The 19,204-nt window shown below is 46.3% G+C and overlaps 2 protein-coding genes across 2 annotated transcripts in view; both read left to right on the top strand.

Annotated features, from left to right (window-relative positions):
* Window positions 1-703, top strand: part of LOC143285280 (voltage-dependent calcium channel subunit alpha-2/delta-2-like) — a 63,193-nt gene extending 62,490 nt beyond the window's left edge. Inside the window, exon 12 of the mRNA XM_076592539.1 lies at window positions 560-703. Within this exon, the coding sequence (XP_076448654.1) occupies window positions 560-703 (144 nt within the window). The remainder of the gene's footprint in view (window positions 1-559) is intronic.
* Window positions 704-1,204: 501 nt separating this feature from the next.
* LOC143284779 (voltage-dependent calcium channel subunit alpha-2/delta-2-like) overlaps window positions 1,205-19,204 on the top strand; it is a 93,910-nt gene continuing 75,910 nt past the window's right edge. Inside the window, exons 1-4 of the mRNA XM_076591776.1 lie at window positions 1,205-1,305; window positions 5,891-5,968; window positions 7,529-7,618; window positions 8,158-8,289. Coding sequence (XP_076447891.1) covers window positions 1,240-1,305; window positions 5,891-5,968; window positions 7,529-7,618; window positions 8,158-8,289 — 366 coding nt within the window. The 5' untranslated portion in view covers window positions 1,205-1,239. The remainder of the gene's footprint in view (window positions 1,306-5,890; window positions 5,969-7,528; window positions 7,619-8,157; window positions 8,290-19,204) is intronic.

Raw genomic sequence — 19,204 nt, 5'->3', positions numbered from 1 at the left:
TTTGTTTCGTGATGTCCCTCCGTGGACGCTGATGGACTTCTTAAAAGAAGTGAACCTTTTTAACCAGATTTGAAGGTTTTAAACTATGGAAGTTTTTTTTAACTTTGGAGTGGAAAGTTTGAAGTGGTGACTCGTTTTAATTGGTTGGTTTTTTTTTATCCTTGTAGTAGTTATTGATGGCCTTAGTGGTCGGCGAGGCTCTAAGCACCATAATTTCATTTCATTTCAGTTCCATCAGCGATGCTTGCGTAAGATCTGCAGCATCAAATGGCAAGACAGAGAGTACAACTTACAGGTCATAAAAAAAATGTGGCCTACCCAGCATTGAGTGTATGCTCATCAATAGCCAGCTCTAATGGAAAGGACACCGTATGGAGGACAGAAGAATTCCAAAGTGCTGCTCTGTGGACAACTGAAGGAAGGACAACGTGATCAAGGAAGGCCTCTCAAGAGATACAAAGACACCTCGAAGGCCAACCTCAGAAGCTGCAACATTGACAATACTTCCTGGGAAGATGTCGCCCTAGTAAGAACACAGTGGAAGCAATGGTGTACCCAGGGCACAATGACATTTGAGTGCAACAGAGCAGCCGCCATCCAGGAAAAGAGGAATCGGAGAAAATGGGGCCCTTGCAGGACTCCATTCCATGCAACGTCTGTGGACAAAATTGTGCCCCAAGAATTGGTCTTCATTCCCACATGAGGACCCACATCAGCAGATGACCTGCCTGCCTACTCATCCATCAGATATGACCAGAGAATCCAGAGAGAGGATTCTGTTGATCAATATCTGCTGCTGTGTGTGAGGGTGTGTAACTGTGAGCGTGCCTCTGTGCACACGCTTGTGTGTGTGTGTTTGTGTGTGTGTGTGTGTGCATGCATGTGTGTGTGTGTGCATGTATGTTGTAAAGTGCTTTGAGATGTTAGAAACCACTTTATGAATGTACTGTTCTTCTTCTACGTCTTCTAATGATAATAATAGTGCATTTATACAGCACTTTCAAACCTCTCAAAGCACTTTACAATGACATGTCAGACACAAAGCGCACAAGACCCCCTCCCGCCGCCCCCCCTCCCTCCCCACACACACATGCACACACATTATCTCCCTTTGTGTCAAATCTTTCTTGTGTGTTGTCTGAAAAAAAAGAAAAGAAAAAAGGCAGGTGTGAACAGGGTGACTTGCTGTGTGTTTATTTTGGCAGAAGTGGCAGCACTCATGGACAGGCCTTACAGCTGATGAAGAATGCTGTCAAGTCCATACTGGACACTTTGGGAGAGAATGACTTTGTCAACATTGTAGAGGTACTTTTTTCTTTTTTTATTATCTTCTTCTTCTTTTTCTCTTTTTTTGTTGACACACATTTGTACATAAAGTGAGCCTATGAAATAACCCTGTGTGTGTGTGTGTGTGTGTGTGTGTGTCATTTTCTCAGCAATCACAAGTGGCAGAGAAAATACATCATGAAGATGATGCATACCAATAAAACCTGTCTTGATAATGCTTTGTGGAGGTGCACATCAAGAAAGGCCATAAAAATAATCTCTTCAGAAGGTCACTGTGACTTCCGTACGGTTTGTAACCCCAAGGCTGCATGTATGACAAAATAACTTGTTGGCGCAGTCGTGTACGTTTCACTGCTATAGTGACAAGATATCCTGTCATTGAAATATTTAGACTTTTCCCTGGTTTGTATTGAATTAATTAACAAAAACACTGGTAGCTTTAGCTTGGGGAATTTTTCTAGATTCTTTTGATAGCTTGAAACCTCATATACGTCATGAGGTAGTCCTTGATTTGAATGATTTGGATGGGTTACTGGCTGTGTTTTGCTGGCTCGTCACATGCTTAGCAAAACAGTGACGTTTGGCTAAAGTTCTGCAGTCGACTTGAACCTAAACAACCAAAATTGCTTTCTTTAGCTAATTCTCTGAAAGAATTGAAGCGTCAACTTGAAGGAGAAGACAGTGATAAACTTTAATCGGTCGATTAAATAGAAAATAAAGGTACTCAAGATGGTTTATTCAGTTAGGGCCATAGTCCCATATGAACTGGGGGCAACAACAAAATTTTGTATGTATTAATGGAAACAGTGCGACTTCTTCCATAACCAACTTCCAATAAAACTATGGCTGCCGGAAAAAGAGGGCGCTAGCCAGCGGGACAAAGGGGAGGTTACCTACTTCTGGGAGGTTATCGGCCGTAGTTTCATTTTCTCCGCATAGGCGGATAGTAGTTTGCACAGGACAGGAATGTCAGACCCTTGTCGGAGTCTGCACTAGTTGGGTCACGGTAAGTATGTTATTTAAACGTAATTTTAGATAGAAAATTTCCTGTATAAGTGTCTCTCTTATTTGAAATGCTTTATAAAGAAACAAAGCAAAACTGTGTATAGTGTTTTCTTAATTCATTAACATCATTAAACATAGTCAAAACATGGACGGATATGCATATTTTTTAGGAATGAATTAGGTTTGTAGTTCAGTAAGGACAGGACATTTGAAAATGAAATGGATTCATCCTCTTGATTCCCCATTAAGTCAGCATGAGAAATGGTTTTATAATGATATATGTGTGTGTTTAATTCAGAAATCTATACCAGAAATAAATCTGATGAGAGTAAGTCACGGGTGTCTGTTCAAAGCAATCAAAAGGTATCGCTTCACTATATGATTAGAAATATAGACTCTATGTCAAACCATTCATTTGATTGGATATGGCTTTCTCACTTCTGCCACCTACAGTCCTTGAAATTCCTATGCATACCCAAGTCCAAGTTCACATAAACACATTCGTATATTTGACACCCAGTTTCTTTTGCCTCTTGAATCTGATTAACATATTGTAAGATTTACTTGGCAGTCAACATCTAGACTTGTCGTTTCTCTCATTCTCTCTCGCCTTGACTACTGTAACTCTCTATTGTCTGGTTTGCCTGCTTCATCAATTCAGTCCCTTCAGCGCATACAAAACTCTGCTGCCCGACTCGTCCTCAGAAAGAAAAGATCTGAGCACATCACTCCTCTTTTGCAACATCTCCACTGGCTCCCTGTCTCACACCGAATAAAGTACAAGATCAGCACTTTATGTTATAAATGTATTCACAAAACTACCCCTTCCTATCTCTGTGGCTGCCTTCACCTCTACACTCCATCTCGCTCACTACGATCGGCTTCGGATCCACTCTGTTTATGCATACCCAGATTCAAACACTCGACTGTTGGCCGCCGTTCTTTCTCTGTCTCTGGACCTTGCGATTGGAATGAACTTCCTCTTTCGCTTCGTCAAGTCTCCACTCTCAGCTCTTTCAAGTCTGGCCTTAAAACCCACCTCTTCCCAAAATAGCCCCCCGTGCCTGCCTTTCCTGTCTTTAGTTTCTACAGTTTTAGAGTTATGCATGCGTGTGAATGACTGGTGCGAAAGCGCTTTGGTTTGTCTCTGCACAAGATTCAGCGCTATATAAATACCATTATTATTATTATTATTATTATTTTATTATTATTCAACAAATAAGTTTCTTCATAATATGTAACAATGCATTCTTTGCTGTGCTAGATAAATCTTTACATACAGCTACAAAACTGAACAGAGGGCAAAAAAATATTCTGCAATATCTTAATGCTTTAACCACAGGTATTACAATACCATCATAAACTCATCTTTCCCTCGCTGCAAATAACCCCCGTTCCTAAAATCAGTAATGTAACTCTTATCCATATTAACCAGTAACTGTAACTTATTGGCTGAATTTTTCATATCATTCAGCTGTGTCTGGAGACCAACAACTGTCTCAGAGAGCAAAACTAAGTCATCGGCGAGCAATGATATAAACAATTCCATAAGATCATTTGTGCACCGTGCCTTCCCTTAATAATTTCTACCACTTATTCATTTATAAGTAATGAAAACAAAACTGGACTGCAGACATCTCCCCGTTTGACACCTTTTGTACTACATATATATAATTAGTAAGCTTGCACTGCATCTAATTCTTACTTTAACAACTTTAGATACTCTCAATGCAATTAATAATTTTTCCAATTACTCCATTTTAATAATAATGGGCCATAATAAATTTTGATTAATTGAGTCAAATGCCTTTTCAAAGTCAATAAACACCACATAAAGTTTACAGCTGCATGAAAATTGTTTCTGTATTAGAGCAAGAATAGTAATATGGTTAATTGTTGAATGACCTTGTTTAAACCCAGCTTGATGTTCTCCGGTTATATTTTTGTATTATACATATACCTGAAGTGTTTGGTTGATAATAGTGCTATGTACATTACTACTGATATCATAGTGTGAAATGCTTCTGTGATTATTGGTGTATTATTTACATTGCATTTTTTTTATGAAGTGGAAGAATGATAAATTCACACCATTTTTCAGGAAAGTGAAACATTAAAAAATTTCATAATAAGTCTACATTTATTTCACATGGAGCTTTTAAAAGTTCTCAATTAAAACCGACAGACCTGCTGCTTTTCTATGTTTTTATTTTTCTAAGGGCAAATGAAACTTCTCAACTGGTTGGATGATTCATGGCTTCAGCTTCCATGTCTGGTAAAACATAATGATAATAAAGAAATAAAATAGAATAATGAAGTGCTCCTCTATAGCGCTGTTCCCTCACAGAGAAGCTCACAGCGCTTCACAGATTACACATAACAAAAAGAAAAAAACAATTCTCAAGAAAATTCAGTAACAAACAGTCATTCATGGTGCTCTGCAAATTGCATGTTACAAAAGAGAAGCAACAATCATGAGAAAAAGAATCGGCCATGAAGAAATGGTCGCCATGCTCTCATCATGAACAGCACACACACACACACACACACACACACACACACACACACACACACACGCACACCACCTCCACCAACACATATACACACAGCACTGGGAAAAGTAGTACATCCCTCATATAACAGTATGTTAAACCCAGTTAGACTAAACTGTTACTCAAATGCAAGACACACACAAAAAAAAAAAAAAAAAAAAAAAGTTTTCAGCAGGGACTCGAAAGAGTCTAGGGAAAGGGCCTTTCTTAGGTCAGCAGACAGTGAGTTCCAGACAGTTGGGGCTGATAAATTAAATGATTGGTGACCGAAGGTTTTCAGATTAGTGTTCGGCACCCAAAGTAATCTTAATTTACAGCTAATGCAGCTCTTTGAGCAAAGGTGTCACATGAACTTTCTGCAGTGTTATCATATGGTGAATCTTTATCTAATAAGGCTCAAAAGTGTGCAAATCAGTCATCTACAGATGTTTTTTTAGGTTATTTCTTTTTAACTGATGTTTTATTTACACGTTCCCAAAACTGTTTTTGGTCATTGATAGAAGTGATCAACTAATCAAACATGTTTTCATTTAAATGTTTTTTCTTTCTATCAAACTTGTATTTGTATTCTCTCTTAGCTTTTACATACTCAGTATAGTAATCTTTATCTGACATTCTACGTTTTTTTCTCAGTAACCTATGCACATTTTGTCAAACCAACCTTCATGATGCTTGCTGTTTTCCACCCTAATACTTTTCTTCATGCATACTGCACACTCACAGATACAATCATTAAACACAGTCCAAGGTTTCATTAACATTAACATCAATCAGTTCAAGAGCTAGATGTAACTTATCATGACATTCTACTTCACATAATCTCCTGTAAAATTCTTTGCTATGTTCATCACTCCTTACAAAGTTTTCTATGATCTGAAAGTTATATAATAACAGCAATAAACTGACAAACCAGTGAACTAGCAAAGCAAAATTTGACTTTAACTTTCTTGCTTGCTGTGTAAAGCTCTTTACAGATCTCTTTCCTGTATTGCCACACTGTTTCCTTTATTGATAAAGAGATTTTCAGTCATTGCACTTTTTTCCAGTTCAACCAAGAAGCAGACTTTGTCAGTGACTGCTTCAACCACACAGCTTTTGTGCAGGCCAACTACAGGAACAAGAAGGTAAGAGACACCAGCCACTGTTTCATTGTGTTAAGCTTCATGGGTTTACAACTTAGAGGATGCAGGTTCAGTCCACCTGAGTTGTGTGTACTGTGGGATGAAATGGGAAGACAGGGACCATACATAGTCAGTGGCCATCCTATTCATGGATGTGTCTTTGGGAGCGTTGCTCAGATTTCTTTACCAAAACCTCAGGTGTCTTTATCTCAGCCAGGTTGATGCCAGGAAGAGTGCAGCCTTGTTAACCCCTAGGCTGCCGATATGACGAGATAACTCGTCATCGCAAGCATGTACGCTTCGCTGCCACAATGACGAGATAACTCGTCATTGAAATATCCCTGGCAAATAGATTTCACTTAAATCTTATTTTCCTGGCAGCGAAAGGGTTAAGTAGTCCCAACCTGAATGGATCCCCATAACAGCATCTTTATCACCCCCATTACCTCCATCATCATTCATCATTATCAAAATACAAAAAACAAATTTCCCAATTTCTGGCGCATCAGGAAGAAAAAAAAATGGAAAAGAAGGTAAGAGACATGCTGAACCCACTTGGTTTTAGATTGAATCACTACTTTAACTACATACTGAGCAAACAGAAGAAAAGGAACGAATAATTTGAAGAAAATAGAGAGAGAATGATGTAGGTCCATGTGTTTGTCATGACTGCTTGAAAAGTATCATGGACTATTGGGGCAGTGTTAATTGTATAGTATTCATTTTTATGCCTAAGATCTCTAACTAACCTGCTGGCATTTGTGGTTTTGTATGCTTGCTTTTACATATGATTTTGTTGACTATATATGATTATATTTGTATTCATGTTACTTTTATCTCTTGGTGAAACTTCAGCAGAACAATCAAGGTCAGAGACATGTCTTAGGTGTTTTTGTATAATATGGCTGTACTTGTGCTTACTTTTCTTTTCCAGGTTTCGTTCTTTTAAGGTTTTACAGGATTGATATTTATGGTCTTTTCAGCCTTGCTATGACCCTTGGCTGGGCTTTTAGCAACATTGGTCATGATGATAATATTGACAATTGTCAGAAAATTTGAATTTCATGTTTGATCAATAAAGAAAGAACCCATACGACAAAAAATGAGGTATAGTCAGCTGCACATCATATGCACAAGAGACAACTTTGTGAGAAAGACCTGTGTCAAGGTGTCGGGCTAGTTGCCATGATACAGAACAAGCAAAAAGACATCAGAGGATGTGAAAGCAGGCCATCACAACCTGAGGACTGTTATCGTGTGCTCTTTGGTTCCTCAATCCCCAAAATTGCTTCCATTGTTCTCAACATCAAAGGCGTCATTTCTCTTGAACATTTTTGTTGCCCTTGTTCACGTGCCCCCACTGAGATGATGGGAGGGAAAATGAAGGTAGCTGTCTGTGTGCACAGATATGTAAGCAAGAGTGGGTGGATGACTGAACAGGTCATAAGTGGGTGAATGGGACTGGGAAATAATGTCAGAACAGAAGACACGATGCTGCTCCCAGTTAGCATCAGAAGTATCGGGTTTTGTATGAATTTGAAAGTGATTGGGTGTTTTTTGCAGCAACTGGAGAAGGATGTGGAGGAGTTGAAGGCACAGGGTCAGGCAGACTACCAAGTGGGCCTGCGCTTTGCATTCCAGAAGTTCCAAGAGGTAAAACTTCAGTTTGCTTCAGCTTTAACTGCAGTTCAACTGGCTTATCACAATTTTGACTTTTTTCACTGAATACTGACATTTGTGTTTTTTGTCACACATATCATTACCATATTCTTATGGTGTAGATAGGCCAGTCTAGTATCTCCTGAAAACACAATATAGCTGCCTAAATGAAGGGGTAAAGAATGTGTTTACACACAAACATGTGACACTAGGAGTTGCAGACAATCTTTATCCATTCAAAAATATGTGCGGTAGTTGTGTCAGACTACACAGGATACAAACCCACATCATCACACCCTTTCGTGCTTGTGTGCATGAATCATGAGTTTCAGTTTCAGTTTCAGTAGCTCAAGAAGGCGTAACTGCGTTTAAACAAATCCATATACGCTACACCACATCTGCCAAGCAGATGCCTGACCAGCAGCGTAACCCAACGCACTTAGTCAGGCCTTGAGAAAAAAAAAATCATGAATGTAGTAGCATTATAAACAGGTGTCACCATAGTGCATGCAGCCTGTGCTTGGTTCCCACAGTTCAGCCAGAACAGCAGCGATGGAGATGTGAATGTCGGCGCCAACTGCAACAAGGTCATCATCCTGCTGACTGATGGGGGCACGGACAATGCTGAGGAGGTCTTCAAGGAGTACAACTGGCCCAACAAGACTGTGAGTACAAATGGCCCAACAAGACTGTCTGACTGGCCCAACAAGACTGAGTATAACTGGGACTGTTATAACTGGCTCAACAAAACTGAGTGTAACTGGACCAACAAGACTGTGAGTGTAACTGGCCCAACAAGACTGTGAGTGTAACTGGACCAACAAGACTGTGAGTACAAATGGACCAACAAGACTGTGAGTGTTACTGGACCAACAAGACTGTAAGTGTAATTGGACCAACAAGACTGTGAGTGTAACTGGACCATCAAGACTGTGAGTGTAACTAGCCCAACAAGACTGTGAATACAAATGCCCCAACAAGACTGTGAGTGTAACTGTAACAACAAGACTGAGTACAAATGGCCCAACAAGACTGTAAGTGTAACTGGCTCAACAAGACTACAAGTGTAACTGGGTGTAACTGGCTCAACAAGACTGTGAGTGTAACTGGACCAACAAGACTGAGTGTAACTGGCCCAACAACACTGAGTGTAACTGGCCCAACAAGACTAAGTGTAACTGGCTCAACAAGACTGTGAGTGTAACTGGCCCAACGAGACTGTGAGTGTAACTGGCCCAACAACACTGAGTGTAACTGGCCCAACAAGACTAAGTGTAACTGGCTCAACAAGACTGTAAGTGTAACTGGCCCAACAAGACTGTGAGTGTAACTGGCCCAACAAGACTGTGAGTGTAACTGGCCCAACAACACTGAGTGTAACTGGCCCAACAAGACTAAGTGTAACTGGCTCAACAAGACTGTGAGTGTAACTGGCCCAACAAGACTGAGTGTAACTGGCTCAACAAGACTGTGAGTGTAACTTGCCCAACAAGACTGAGTGTAACTGGCTCAACAAGACTGTGAGTGTAACTGGCCCAACAAGACTGAGTACAAATGGCCCAACAAGACTGTGAGTATAACTGACCCAACAAGACTTGAGTGTATCTGCCCCCCTTCCCCATCCCTCCTAAAATGTAGGTATAACTGGCCCAACAAGCCTTTGAGTGTAACTGGTCCAACAAAACTGTAGGTATAACTGGCCCAACAAGCCTTTGAGTATAACTGGCCCAACAAGACTGTGAGTGTAACCAGCCGCTGTGGCGAAGTGGTTAACGTCGCGGACTGACGGCTGAGAGGACGTGGGTTCAAATCTCAGTGGAGGTTGGTTTTTCGGCCCGTGGCCGGCTCCTACCCAGAGTTCAGTGTGCTGTGGGCTTAAATGGGGAGACTGGGACCACATAGTCGAGTGTCATCTACTTCAAGGATGTGTCTTTGGGTGTGTTGCTCTAATTGCTTGACCAACACTGCAAGTGTCTGTATCTCTCGGGCCTGGTTAATGCCAGGATATCAGTATGACAGGAAGCGTAGAGTACAGCCTTGTCACACAGTTCCAAACCAAAATGGACCCCCATAGCAACATCGTCATTGTCATCCTCCTCCTCCTTCATCATCATCAATATAAAACAAAACAGTCTCAAAGTCTGTGGCCTTTCATGCCCTGCTCTCATGGTGACCTCAGTTTCAAAACCCCTCCAATTCCATATTTGGGGTAAATCCTGTCAATGTCTTCAGTGTCGGAAGATTCATGGGGTGGGCTGTTGTTTGAGGGACGTGGTGGCAGTCTCCACTCTGGAAGGGATGCTCACTCAGTCTGGCTCCGTGACTAAGCCATTATTGTTGTTAGTAGGAGGCTTAGTAGGTGGTGTCCTAAGTACGTTAAATCAGAACAGGCACCACTGAACACCACCGAAGTGACTCAGCAGCAGTGCAGGGTCTCCTCTGGTGTGTGGCCTCCTGGCGACCTAACATTGATAGTTCCCTGCAGACTGCCGACAGTGGAGGATGAACCCGGGTGTGGCCGTGTATGGGGGAATCTAAATGAGCGGCGTGGGAGTAATGCCACTGAAATGGTGCAGATCGTGGGGCTGCAAAAAAAAGAAAAAAAAGAAAAAGAAAAAAGAAACACTGTGAGTGTAACTGGCTCAACAAGCCTTTGAGTGTAACTGGCCCAACTAGCCTTTGAGTGTAACTGACCCAACAAAACTGTAGGTATAACTGGCCCAGCAAGACTGTAAGTGTAACTGGCCAACAAGACTGTGAGTACAGCTGGTGCAACAAGACTGAGGATTAATTGCCCTGTAAGACTTTGAGTACAAATGGCCCAGCATGACGGTGAGTATTACTGGCCCAATAAGACTGAGTACAACTGGTGAGTATGATTGGCTGAACAAGCCTTTGAGTATAACTGGCCCAGCAAGACTGTGAGTATAACTGGTCCAACAGGACTGAGTATAAGTGGCCCTAAAAGACTGTATGTGTAACTGGCCCAGCAAGACTTTTGGTGTCATATACTGTACCATGTCAAACTGATGCAAACTAGGCCTATTGGTTTGCTCTGCTTGGCCAGATTTCGCGTGGCTAACAGTGGAAAGACGCCCCTTCTTGCCCGGTCTGCTCTTAGCCAATCAAACGCCTCTAAAAGCTATAAGCGCTGAATCATTCCTTTGGCCAAGGCTCTCCACGCCATCTTGTCAGGTTTTCGCTCTGTCTCGTCTTACGGTTTTTTTTTGCTATCAAACGTGTTCATTTGGCCTTATTTTGCTGCATGCGGCTTGTCTGTATATTATTCTTACATTCTGTGTACTCGTTTTGACTCGGCCCCCTCGATTCGTTCTTTTTTTTTTCTACCTCTAAGTTGATCCTGTCTTTCCTTTCTCTGTTGGGGATCGGATTTTCGTTGGGTGCCTACACGCGGGTACCATGCCTCGTATGCCATCCTACGAAGGCAGGGATCATGATGCTGGGACTGAGACTCGGCAAGAGACTCTCCCAGGCCTGGAGCTCATGATTTCTCCCGATAGGGACGTGTCTTTAGACGCTGATCGCTGAGGCGACGCTCATTCCAGTAAAACGGTCATGAAGGGGACCGGGGGGAAAGGGATACGAGCATCGCCTCCCGAGGTGTCCCAGCGCGAGGCAGGTAGAGGGGGGAGTAGCACGTCCTCTCTTGGTGGTGGGAACTCGCGGCTGGGTGCGGACTCCCAAGGGGAGGCCGCCCCCCGCAGTTACCCGGGTCCCCACACGGAGACGGCCCTCAGGGGCCCCAGTGCTGTTCCCCCTCCTCCCTTCTCAGTCGACCCCCCTCCCCCACCTCCTTCTTGGGGAGAGAAAAATTTGGTTCCGGGGGGGGACCTCTATTTTGCCCACCCCGGGCCAAGCCACCCCAGTCTCCCCACGGGAGGGGATTCGGGGCGCGTGGCAACCTGCTGTGCTCTGTCAACCCGCTGTGCTCTGTCAACCCACAGGTGACCTCCATGGTCACAACGGCTTCCTTTTCAGGACCGACGGCTGCTGAGGGGCCCCGCTCAGCCCGTGGGAGCCTGCAGTTCCCACCTACCCAGCCCTAGGTCCTACAGGGAGATGAGTGGGTGTTTGTCCCCTCACAGCACTCGTGGGTTCCTCTGGCGTCCAGGGGCACCCTCTCTGAGAAGGTATGGCACCCATCAACCCAAGCATGGTTGGACCTACGGTCCACATGCTCCCCATCTGCTTCAGGTGTCAAGGACATAAGAGCTGCGGCCATGGTCCCTGCTCGGGATCGTCCCAGCTCATCCCGCTGGGCTGACCACAGCTCACAGGACGCCCCAGTGGGTACATCCACTTGGGATGGCACCCAGCAGGGGATGGACTGTGAACATGAGTGGGAGCCCCTGTCTTCGGATGAGGACGAACAAGTGGATGAGCACCCTTCGCCCCCATCCCAGGGGGACAGATTGAGCCCACGCCTCCCTAGGGACCAGCCTGAACCAAACTCGGACTTTGCCGAGCTCGAACTGACCCTCCCCAATAGGGTCACGCATGCCGAATCAGTCCCTCAGGCAACTTTGTTACCCTTGACCCTCCTTCGGCCATGTGACTCTAACTCCAGAACCACAAGGCGACTCAGAGTGCCAGAAATGGCGCAGGAATGGCTTAATAAGCCAGCCCGCACTGTCAGGGGTGCTGCTTCCATCCCTCCTCCAGACAGGGAGTCCCTCTCTGCCCCGGGCGCTTTTTCCCTGGGCAAGTTCCTTAAAGATTCCTCCAAGGGAGGGGTGTGGTCCTGGTACACACAGGACCACCCTGCCTACAGGGAAGCAGAGCCCTCCACGCAGGACAGGATGTTGGTCTCACAGCGCACCACTTTCCCCACCTCAGCTACTCTTTCCTTTAAAACATTAGCAGAGTGGGACAAATTGGCCCGCCGCTGCCTCCTCGAGGTTTCCATGGCTTATACCTCCTTTGACGCGTTCCTCCACAGGGCCAGTGAGCTGTGGGAACAGCGTCCAGTTAATCAGGATACGGGGTCTCCTTCCTCTGTCCCGCCTGGCCTCTTCACCGACCCGAGGTTAAACACTTTTGGCAGTAGGGTAGCTTCTTTGTCTCACGGCAGCTGCGGACACAGCTACCAGCCTTCACTTCAATACTGTGCTAGCGTGGTGTGATGCCGTTCTCCGCCTCTCTAACATTCCAGTAGAGGAGAGGGCTGCCCTGCGGTCCATCCCAGCACAGCAGCACTCCCTCTTCAGCCAGTATGTGCCCCATTTTGTCAGCCACAGGGCAGAGACAAACAGGGAGGTGGCCTCATATTTAGCCCACACCTCCCAGGGGTGCCAGGGTTCTATGCCATTGAAGAGATCCGCCACCAGGGCCCCTTCATATACCACGCCACCTAAGTCAAAGCGGCATGCGCAGAATCAGCGGCAGAGGAATAAACCACCTCATGTCCATCCAAGCTGACTGGCCATGCACAAGGCCAGAAGGCAGCACCCCCAATGACTGGGGCGCGATTCAGCACCGCCAGTCGTTCAGCCTCTCCAAGTAGGAAACTCGTCCTGGCATGCACATCAGTGGCATGCTCTGGGACTCGACAACTGGAATGTGTCGGTGCTAGAGTCAGGGTACATGCTGCCTTGGGTGGAGGACCGCCCCCTTCTAAGATCCACTCCTCCTCCATATGTGCCCAGCTCAGCGGAGCAAGAGAGCATCTTAGAGAAAGAGATATCACACCTACTCCTCATAGGGGCGATATCTCAACTCTTGGACCCGGGCCCCGGTTTTTATGGCCGGTTGTTCGTGATTCCAAAGGTCTTGCGTGTGTGGAGACCCGTCTTGGACTTGTCCCCCATCAACAAATTCCTCCCCAAAATCAAATTCAAGATGGACACACAGGCACAGATTCGGGAGACCATTCAACGGGGCAATTGGGCTACCTCCATCGATCTGAAAGATGCTTATTTTCATATCCTCATCCATCCGGCATCCCGTAGGTACCTGAGGTTCATTTGGAGGGACAAGGTGTTCCAGTTCTCGGCCCTCCCATTTGGTCTGTCCCTTGCCCCTTTCCTGTTTACCAAGGTGGTGCGGTAATTGGTGTCCATCGTCCGGTCGGAATCCATTCGTCTCTGTGTGTACCTAGACGACTGGCTTATTCTGGCCCAGTCACAGGCCCTGTGCCAGAGTCATATAGCCAGACTTCTAGACCTGTGCTCCCAACTGGGCTTCATCACGAACCAGGAGAAATGCGATCTGTCCTCAACTTCTTAGGGATGAGATTCGCCACGCGGTCTATGATAGTCTCTCCGACGCCAGATCGATGGGGCCGTCTGGCAGGCCTCCTCAGCCACTTGCGCAGTTCCTCCCAAGCAACAGCACGGACACTTTCTTCCCTCCTGGGCATGATGGAGTCCATGGCACCTCTCATTCCCCTGGGCAGGGTTCTCAAGCGCCCTTTTCAGAGGGCACTCAGGTTACGGTGGTCCCAGAGCACTCAGCCATGGGATACCCTGATATGTCTGGGCGAGTGGTTCCTCGAGGTGACATCAGAGTGGTTAACCACCCCTCTTCGGACACAGGGGGTGCCCATAGCCCCACCTACTCTTCAGGTGGCACTATTCACAGATGCCTCCTCCCTGGGCTGGGGAGCCCACATGGACTCACTCCATGCAGCAGGGACTTGGTCCCCAGAGGAGCGCCTATGCCACATCAATGTTCTGGAACTGGAGGCAGTTCGCAGGGCTCTCCTGCATGGGGGAGGCCACTGGCAAGACCATCCGCTTGTTCATGGACAATATGACGGTCGCATGTTACGTGAACAAAGGGGGGGGGGGGGGGGGGGAGCGCACTCGGCAGACCTCTCCCTGCGGACCGAGGCTCCCCTCCATTGGTGCCACAGCAAGGGCATTGCACTTTCAGCGAGACACATAGCAGGAAAAGACAACATCTTGGCAGATGCTCTCAGCAGGTCCAAGAGTGTCATCCACACAGAGTGGACCCTGGACAAGGACACCCTTCAGGGGGTGTGGGAACAGTGGTTCCGGCCGATGGTGGACCTTTTTGCGACAAAGTTCAACAAGAGACTTCCCACTTATGTCTCTCCCCCTCCCGGGGGGGGTCACTACCTTGTCGTGGTCGGGAGGCTTAGTGGCCAGTGATCAAGCGAGCTATGTTGGCGGGGGCATCAGTGCTTCTTGGGGTTTGCTGCTCTAGTCCCAGGTCTTAATTGACAGCCTACATAGCCATTGTAGCTGTTCGGGCTGAATAAGTGGTGGTTTTCATACTGATGCCCCTGATAGGGCTTCCCATGCCGAACAGGTCGTGAGTGAGGCCCAAACTAAACATGACCCACTGTCCCTTTCGCTATTCTCTATTCTTCTTTTTACCGCCTCTTTTCTGTCCTCAGCTCCCCATCAAGCTTTCTTTTCCACATTCTTTTTTCTCTGTGGCCTTCTTCAGGCCCGCTGTGTTTGCCGTGCAGCGCGACCTGTGATGGAGGGGAATGAGATCCTGGGGATTGAGAGAGCACGCTGCTCTCAACACATCCCTTTGGCTCGGACCTCTCCTAAGACAGGCGGCACACATTGGCCCGTGTGTGTCAATCGGCTACCCCTTTGTGGGGCTGGGTCAAGACTGGCAGTTTGGAGGCTAGCGAGGATAACCCCCATAGTGCTCGGTTCTCTGTCCCCGGGAGCTGGGCATGATCGGGGGGGAACACGTTGGAGCTAAGCTGTTAGTTGTGTCGTGTGTATCCCTCCCGAAACCTGGAAGGGGTCAAGCTGGTGTTCCCTTGACCCTGGCCCCTAAGTTGGACCCCATGGTGGGTGGGTAAGGGAGGGATGAATATATAATTATTAAAACATGAATTCCAAACAAATACACCCCCCTAAACTTGGCAAAAGAAGGAGACCAGGAACAGACGACTCAGACTCAGATTCGGAGGTCGGTGAGACCTCTGGATTTTGGCCGTCGTGGCTTGTGGTGGAGGGCGCTGATGACGACAAGCCCTTGTCGGCTCTCAGCCCCTTTGCTATCCAGAAGGGCTTCCAATGTCTGGCGGGATCACTGAAATCTATCAAGAGGCTGAGGAGCGGAGCATTTTTGGTGGAGACAGAGTCTAAAAGGCAGACACAGCTTCTGCTCAAGGTGACCACTGTTGTGGATAGGGCAGTGAGGGTTTCCCCTCACAAGGGTCTAAACTGTTAAAGGGGGTCATCAGATGCCCGGAGTTGAGAGGAGTGTCTGAAGCAGAGATCAAGAGCGAGCTGTCCTCTCAGGGAGTGACCGACGTTTACAGGGTGACAGTAAAGAAGGGGTCGGACAGAGTCCCGACCAACACAATTTTCCTCACCTTCTGCTGCCCGAATGTCCCCAAGGACACCTGATGGTGAATGTAAGCCTGTACGTGCCGTCCCCTCTAAGATGTTTCAAATGCCAGAAATTTGGACACGTGCGGGACCGATGCAAGGAGGAAGAGCCGTGTGGCACCTGTTCAAAGGCGGCGCACCAGGGCGAATGCGTCAGTCCAGCCCGTTGTGCGAACTGCAGAGGCGGCCACCCGTCCTCATCAAAAGACTGCCCCACCTGGAGAAAAGAAAAGGTAATCCAGAAGGTGAAGACTGAGAAGAAAATATCATTCTTTGAGGCAAGAAAACAAGTGGAGGCCGCATTGCCTAAGGCGTCTTACGCCTCTGTCGTCAGACCCAGGATGGTGGACGTCGCGGTCCAGACGACGTCCACAGGGACGCAGATGGACGACGTAACTACCTTAATAGAACCGTTGGCCTTGGGTGGAGGCACTGTGTCCACCCCTTCCCATCCTGTACGGCGGTCCTCAGGGGCTGCTGGGCGGGAGCGGAAAGCCTCGGGCGGAGGCACGTTGTCCGCCTCCCGTCCCCCCCCCACCCCCCGGCCCCCTCGCCCCGCCTCTCGTCTGTCTGGCCCTCGGGCTGGCGGGAGTGGCCAGAAACCCCCCGTACCTCCAAAACTCAAGGAGGGGAGGGTTGCGGCCTCGGCGGGATCGGGAAGAGCCGAGGTGGTGGATATTCCGGCTTGGTCGGAATCGGAAAAATTAAATTCCAAAAATAGGTACGCTATCTTAGCCGACCTTGAGCCACCGCAAGCAGAGGAGCAGGGGGTAGCGATGCATTAGGCTGCTGCTTTACTTTTTTTTTAACCTTTTTAACCCTCAAAGTGCTGGATATAATAAAACATACTTACAGAAATCATGCTTAAAACAAAGGGATAGTTTGCCTCCGCTACCTGTGCTCTGATTTGGGGCATTTGTATGCTTATCAGTAAGAATAAATAGGTAAACCTATACATTTTTGGAAAGTAGAATGAATGAAGAATCAGATAAAAGTAAGAAAAAGGCTGTACCTTGTAAGTAGTTGGAGATATTCCACAGGATATAAACAACAAATTTTGCAAACTTGTTTTCCAAAAACGTCAACCACAATGTTTATAGGTATTTTCACATCTTTTACAGAGTCAAAATCTCAAAATTGGCATTAAACTGTGCAGAAAATGTTCTGGCTGCAGAATCATGAAATGAATATAACTGAAACAATGAAATTATAAGCACTGTATTATTTGTTTGAGACACACCCACCGACGCCACGCACGCGCACATCTACAATACTTTATGCAATCACAGGCAAAAACAGAAATAAATGTTTTCTTTTAGCTCATGTTGCTTTCAAAAGCAGCAAGAATGCTTTAAATCAAAATAATTTCCAGTTTTCTAGCTTGATTTGGTCAAGAAATCGCAATAGACCCATGCCTAACCCACTTTACCACCCCTCCCCACCCCCATCACCCACCCCCCAGTTTTTGTGGCTGGAGACACAAAACTGAATGAACAACAAGCAAGCCAGCATGCCCAAGTGTCAAAATAACAAAGCCGTTTTCACCAGAATCCCTGTCAGCAAATGAATCATCACTAGTGACAAGGTCACTCATTTCCTGAGCTTTGTCAACTTCAGTGTCACTCATTGTTTACAAAAAATACGAAGATCTGGACTTATAAACTTGGTCAAAGTTTGTGCAAACACAAGCAGGGAGGCAGTAACACCAGAACGAGGCAGTTTTACGAAGGCTGCCGAGCATAGCCGTACGATGTCGGACCTTATGTAAACAGAGCCACGATCGTGGCCCATCGCACTTTACCGGGAAAGCCACGATCGTGGCTCATCGCGCTCTCTGGGTTAATGGCAGTGATCCACTGGAACATCCGGGGGTTCTTCGCCAATTTCCAGGAACTTCAGCTGCTTTGTTGTGCCTTGAAACCTTCAGTGCTGGCGCTGCAGGAGACTCTGCAAAGTGATGGCAAGGTTTTATCTCTCTCTGGTTTTAACTCCATTTTTGAACCTGCTCAACCGAAGCAAGAGGGATTGACGGGAGGTGTCGCTCTTTTTATACGTAAGTCCCTTTTATACAGTACAGTTCCTTTAAGCACCCCTTTACAGGCTGTGGCAGTCAGAGTCACACTTGGGCAAACCATCACTGTCTGCTCTCTGTACCTTCCTCCTTCGTTTCAGGGATATCCGAAGTGACGCTGGGGGAAGAATCCTGGAATGAATACTGGTCCTTGAACTTTATTGCTGTGCAGCTACGACAAGTCTCCATTCCTATGCTCTCGGTCGTTAGACTTCGGTTGGATCATCGTTGGCCGGACTACGAGGGAAGTCAGAAAGCTATGAACATTCTGGCCTCGCCGTGGCAGCTCTCTCCTGACGCTGACTCTACAGCTGGGGGATTTAACCGGAGGAGGAGGGCCGCCGTTTGCAGACCCCGCCCTGACTTGTCGTTTAGTCCCCGGTCGTGCTCAGGTACCGTACCTCCAACAAGGAGCGGAGGGTAGGGCTCGGAGAGGGAAGCCAGGTGTGGACGGTGTCGATCGATTAATTCAAAAGGGCGACGGTATTTTACAAGAGCCACGAAAAGTGCAGGGGAGTTTTGCTCTCTTACCTTTTTTTTACCTTTTAAAGTTAGTTTAAAAATAACAAAACTACAACTTCATCTTTAAAACAGGGGGAGTTTGCTCCGAAGCATTTGCATTTGTATGCTTACATAAAAAAATGAGATCTGTACATTGAGTATTGGAAGATCTGATTAAACACAGGTTCTTCGTTTGGATTGTCCAGATTAAACCCCAATGATTGGTTCAAAACGTCAACTCAAGTTTGCATTCCCTTTTCAAGTAAATCTCAATGGCGCCAGTCAGAGGACGAAGTGTCTCGTCTGACCGCCTCGAACAGTGAACGAAACAATGTTGAATTTGTACCACGCAAGACGCCACGGTCGACTTATGATACAGCAAAAAAATGTTTTTTCGAAAGCTAGAGCTTGAACAAATCTTGTCAATATCCGTTTTCGTGCTGATTAGTCACATCCATACGGACTTGAACCTTTACCCCACAATGCAAGGAACAGTTTTTGTGGCTGGGACAAGGACATGTTGCAGCCATGACAAGGCGAAACTACAAGCCGTCCGAATCGAACAATATCGATCTTTTGACAACGTCATTTCGGAGTGTAACTCTGTCAATCTTTCAAAAGAGAAGACGGACAAACTGTTCAAAGTTTGTCAGACAAAAGAGCCTT

This window comes from Babylonia areolata, chromosome 8, assembly GCF_041734735.1.
Source record: "Babylonia areolata isolate BAREFJ2019XMU chromosome 8, ASM4173473v1, whole genome shotgun sequence".
In the NCBI taxonomy this organism is placed as follows: Eukaryota; Metazoa; Mollusca; class Gastropoda; order Neogastropoda; family Buccinidae; genus Babylonia; species Babylonia areolata.
Note: the sequence above shows the minus strand (reverse complement) of the source record. Positions and strands in the feature narration are given on the sequence as shown.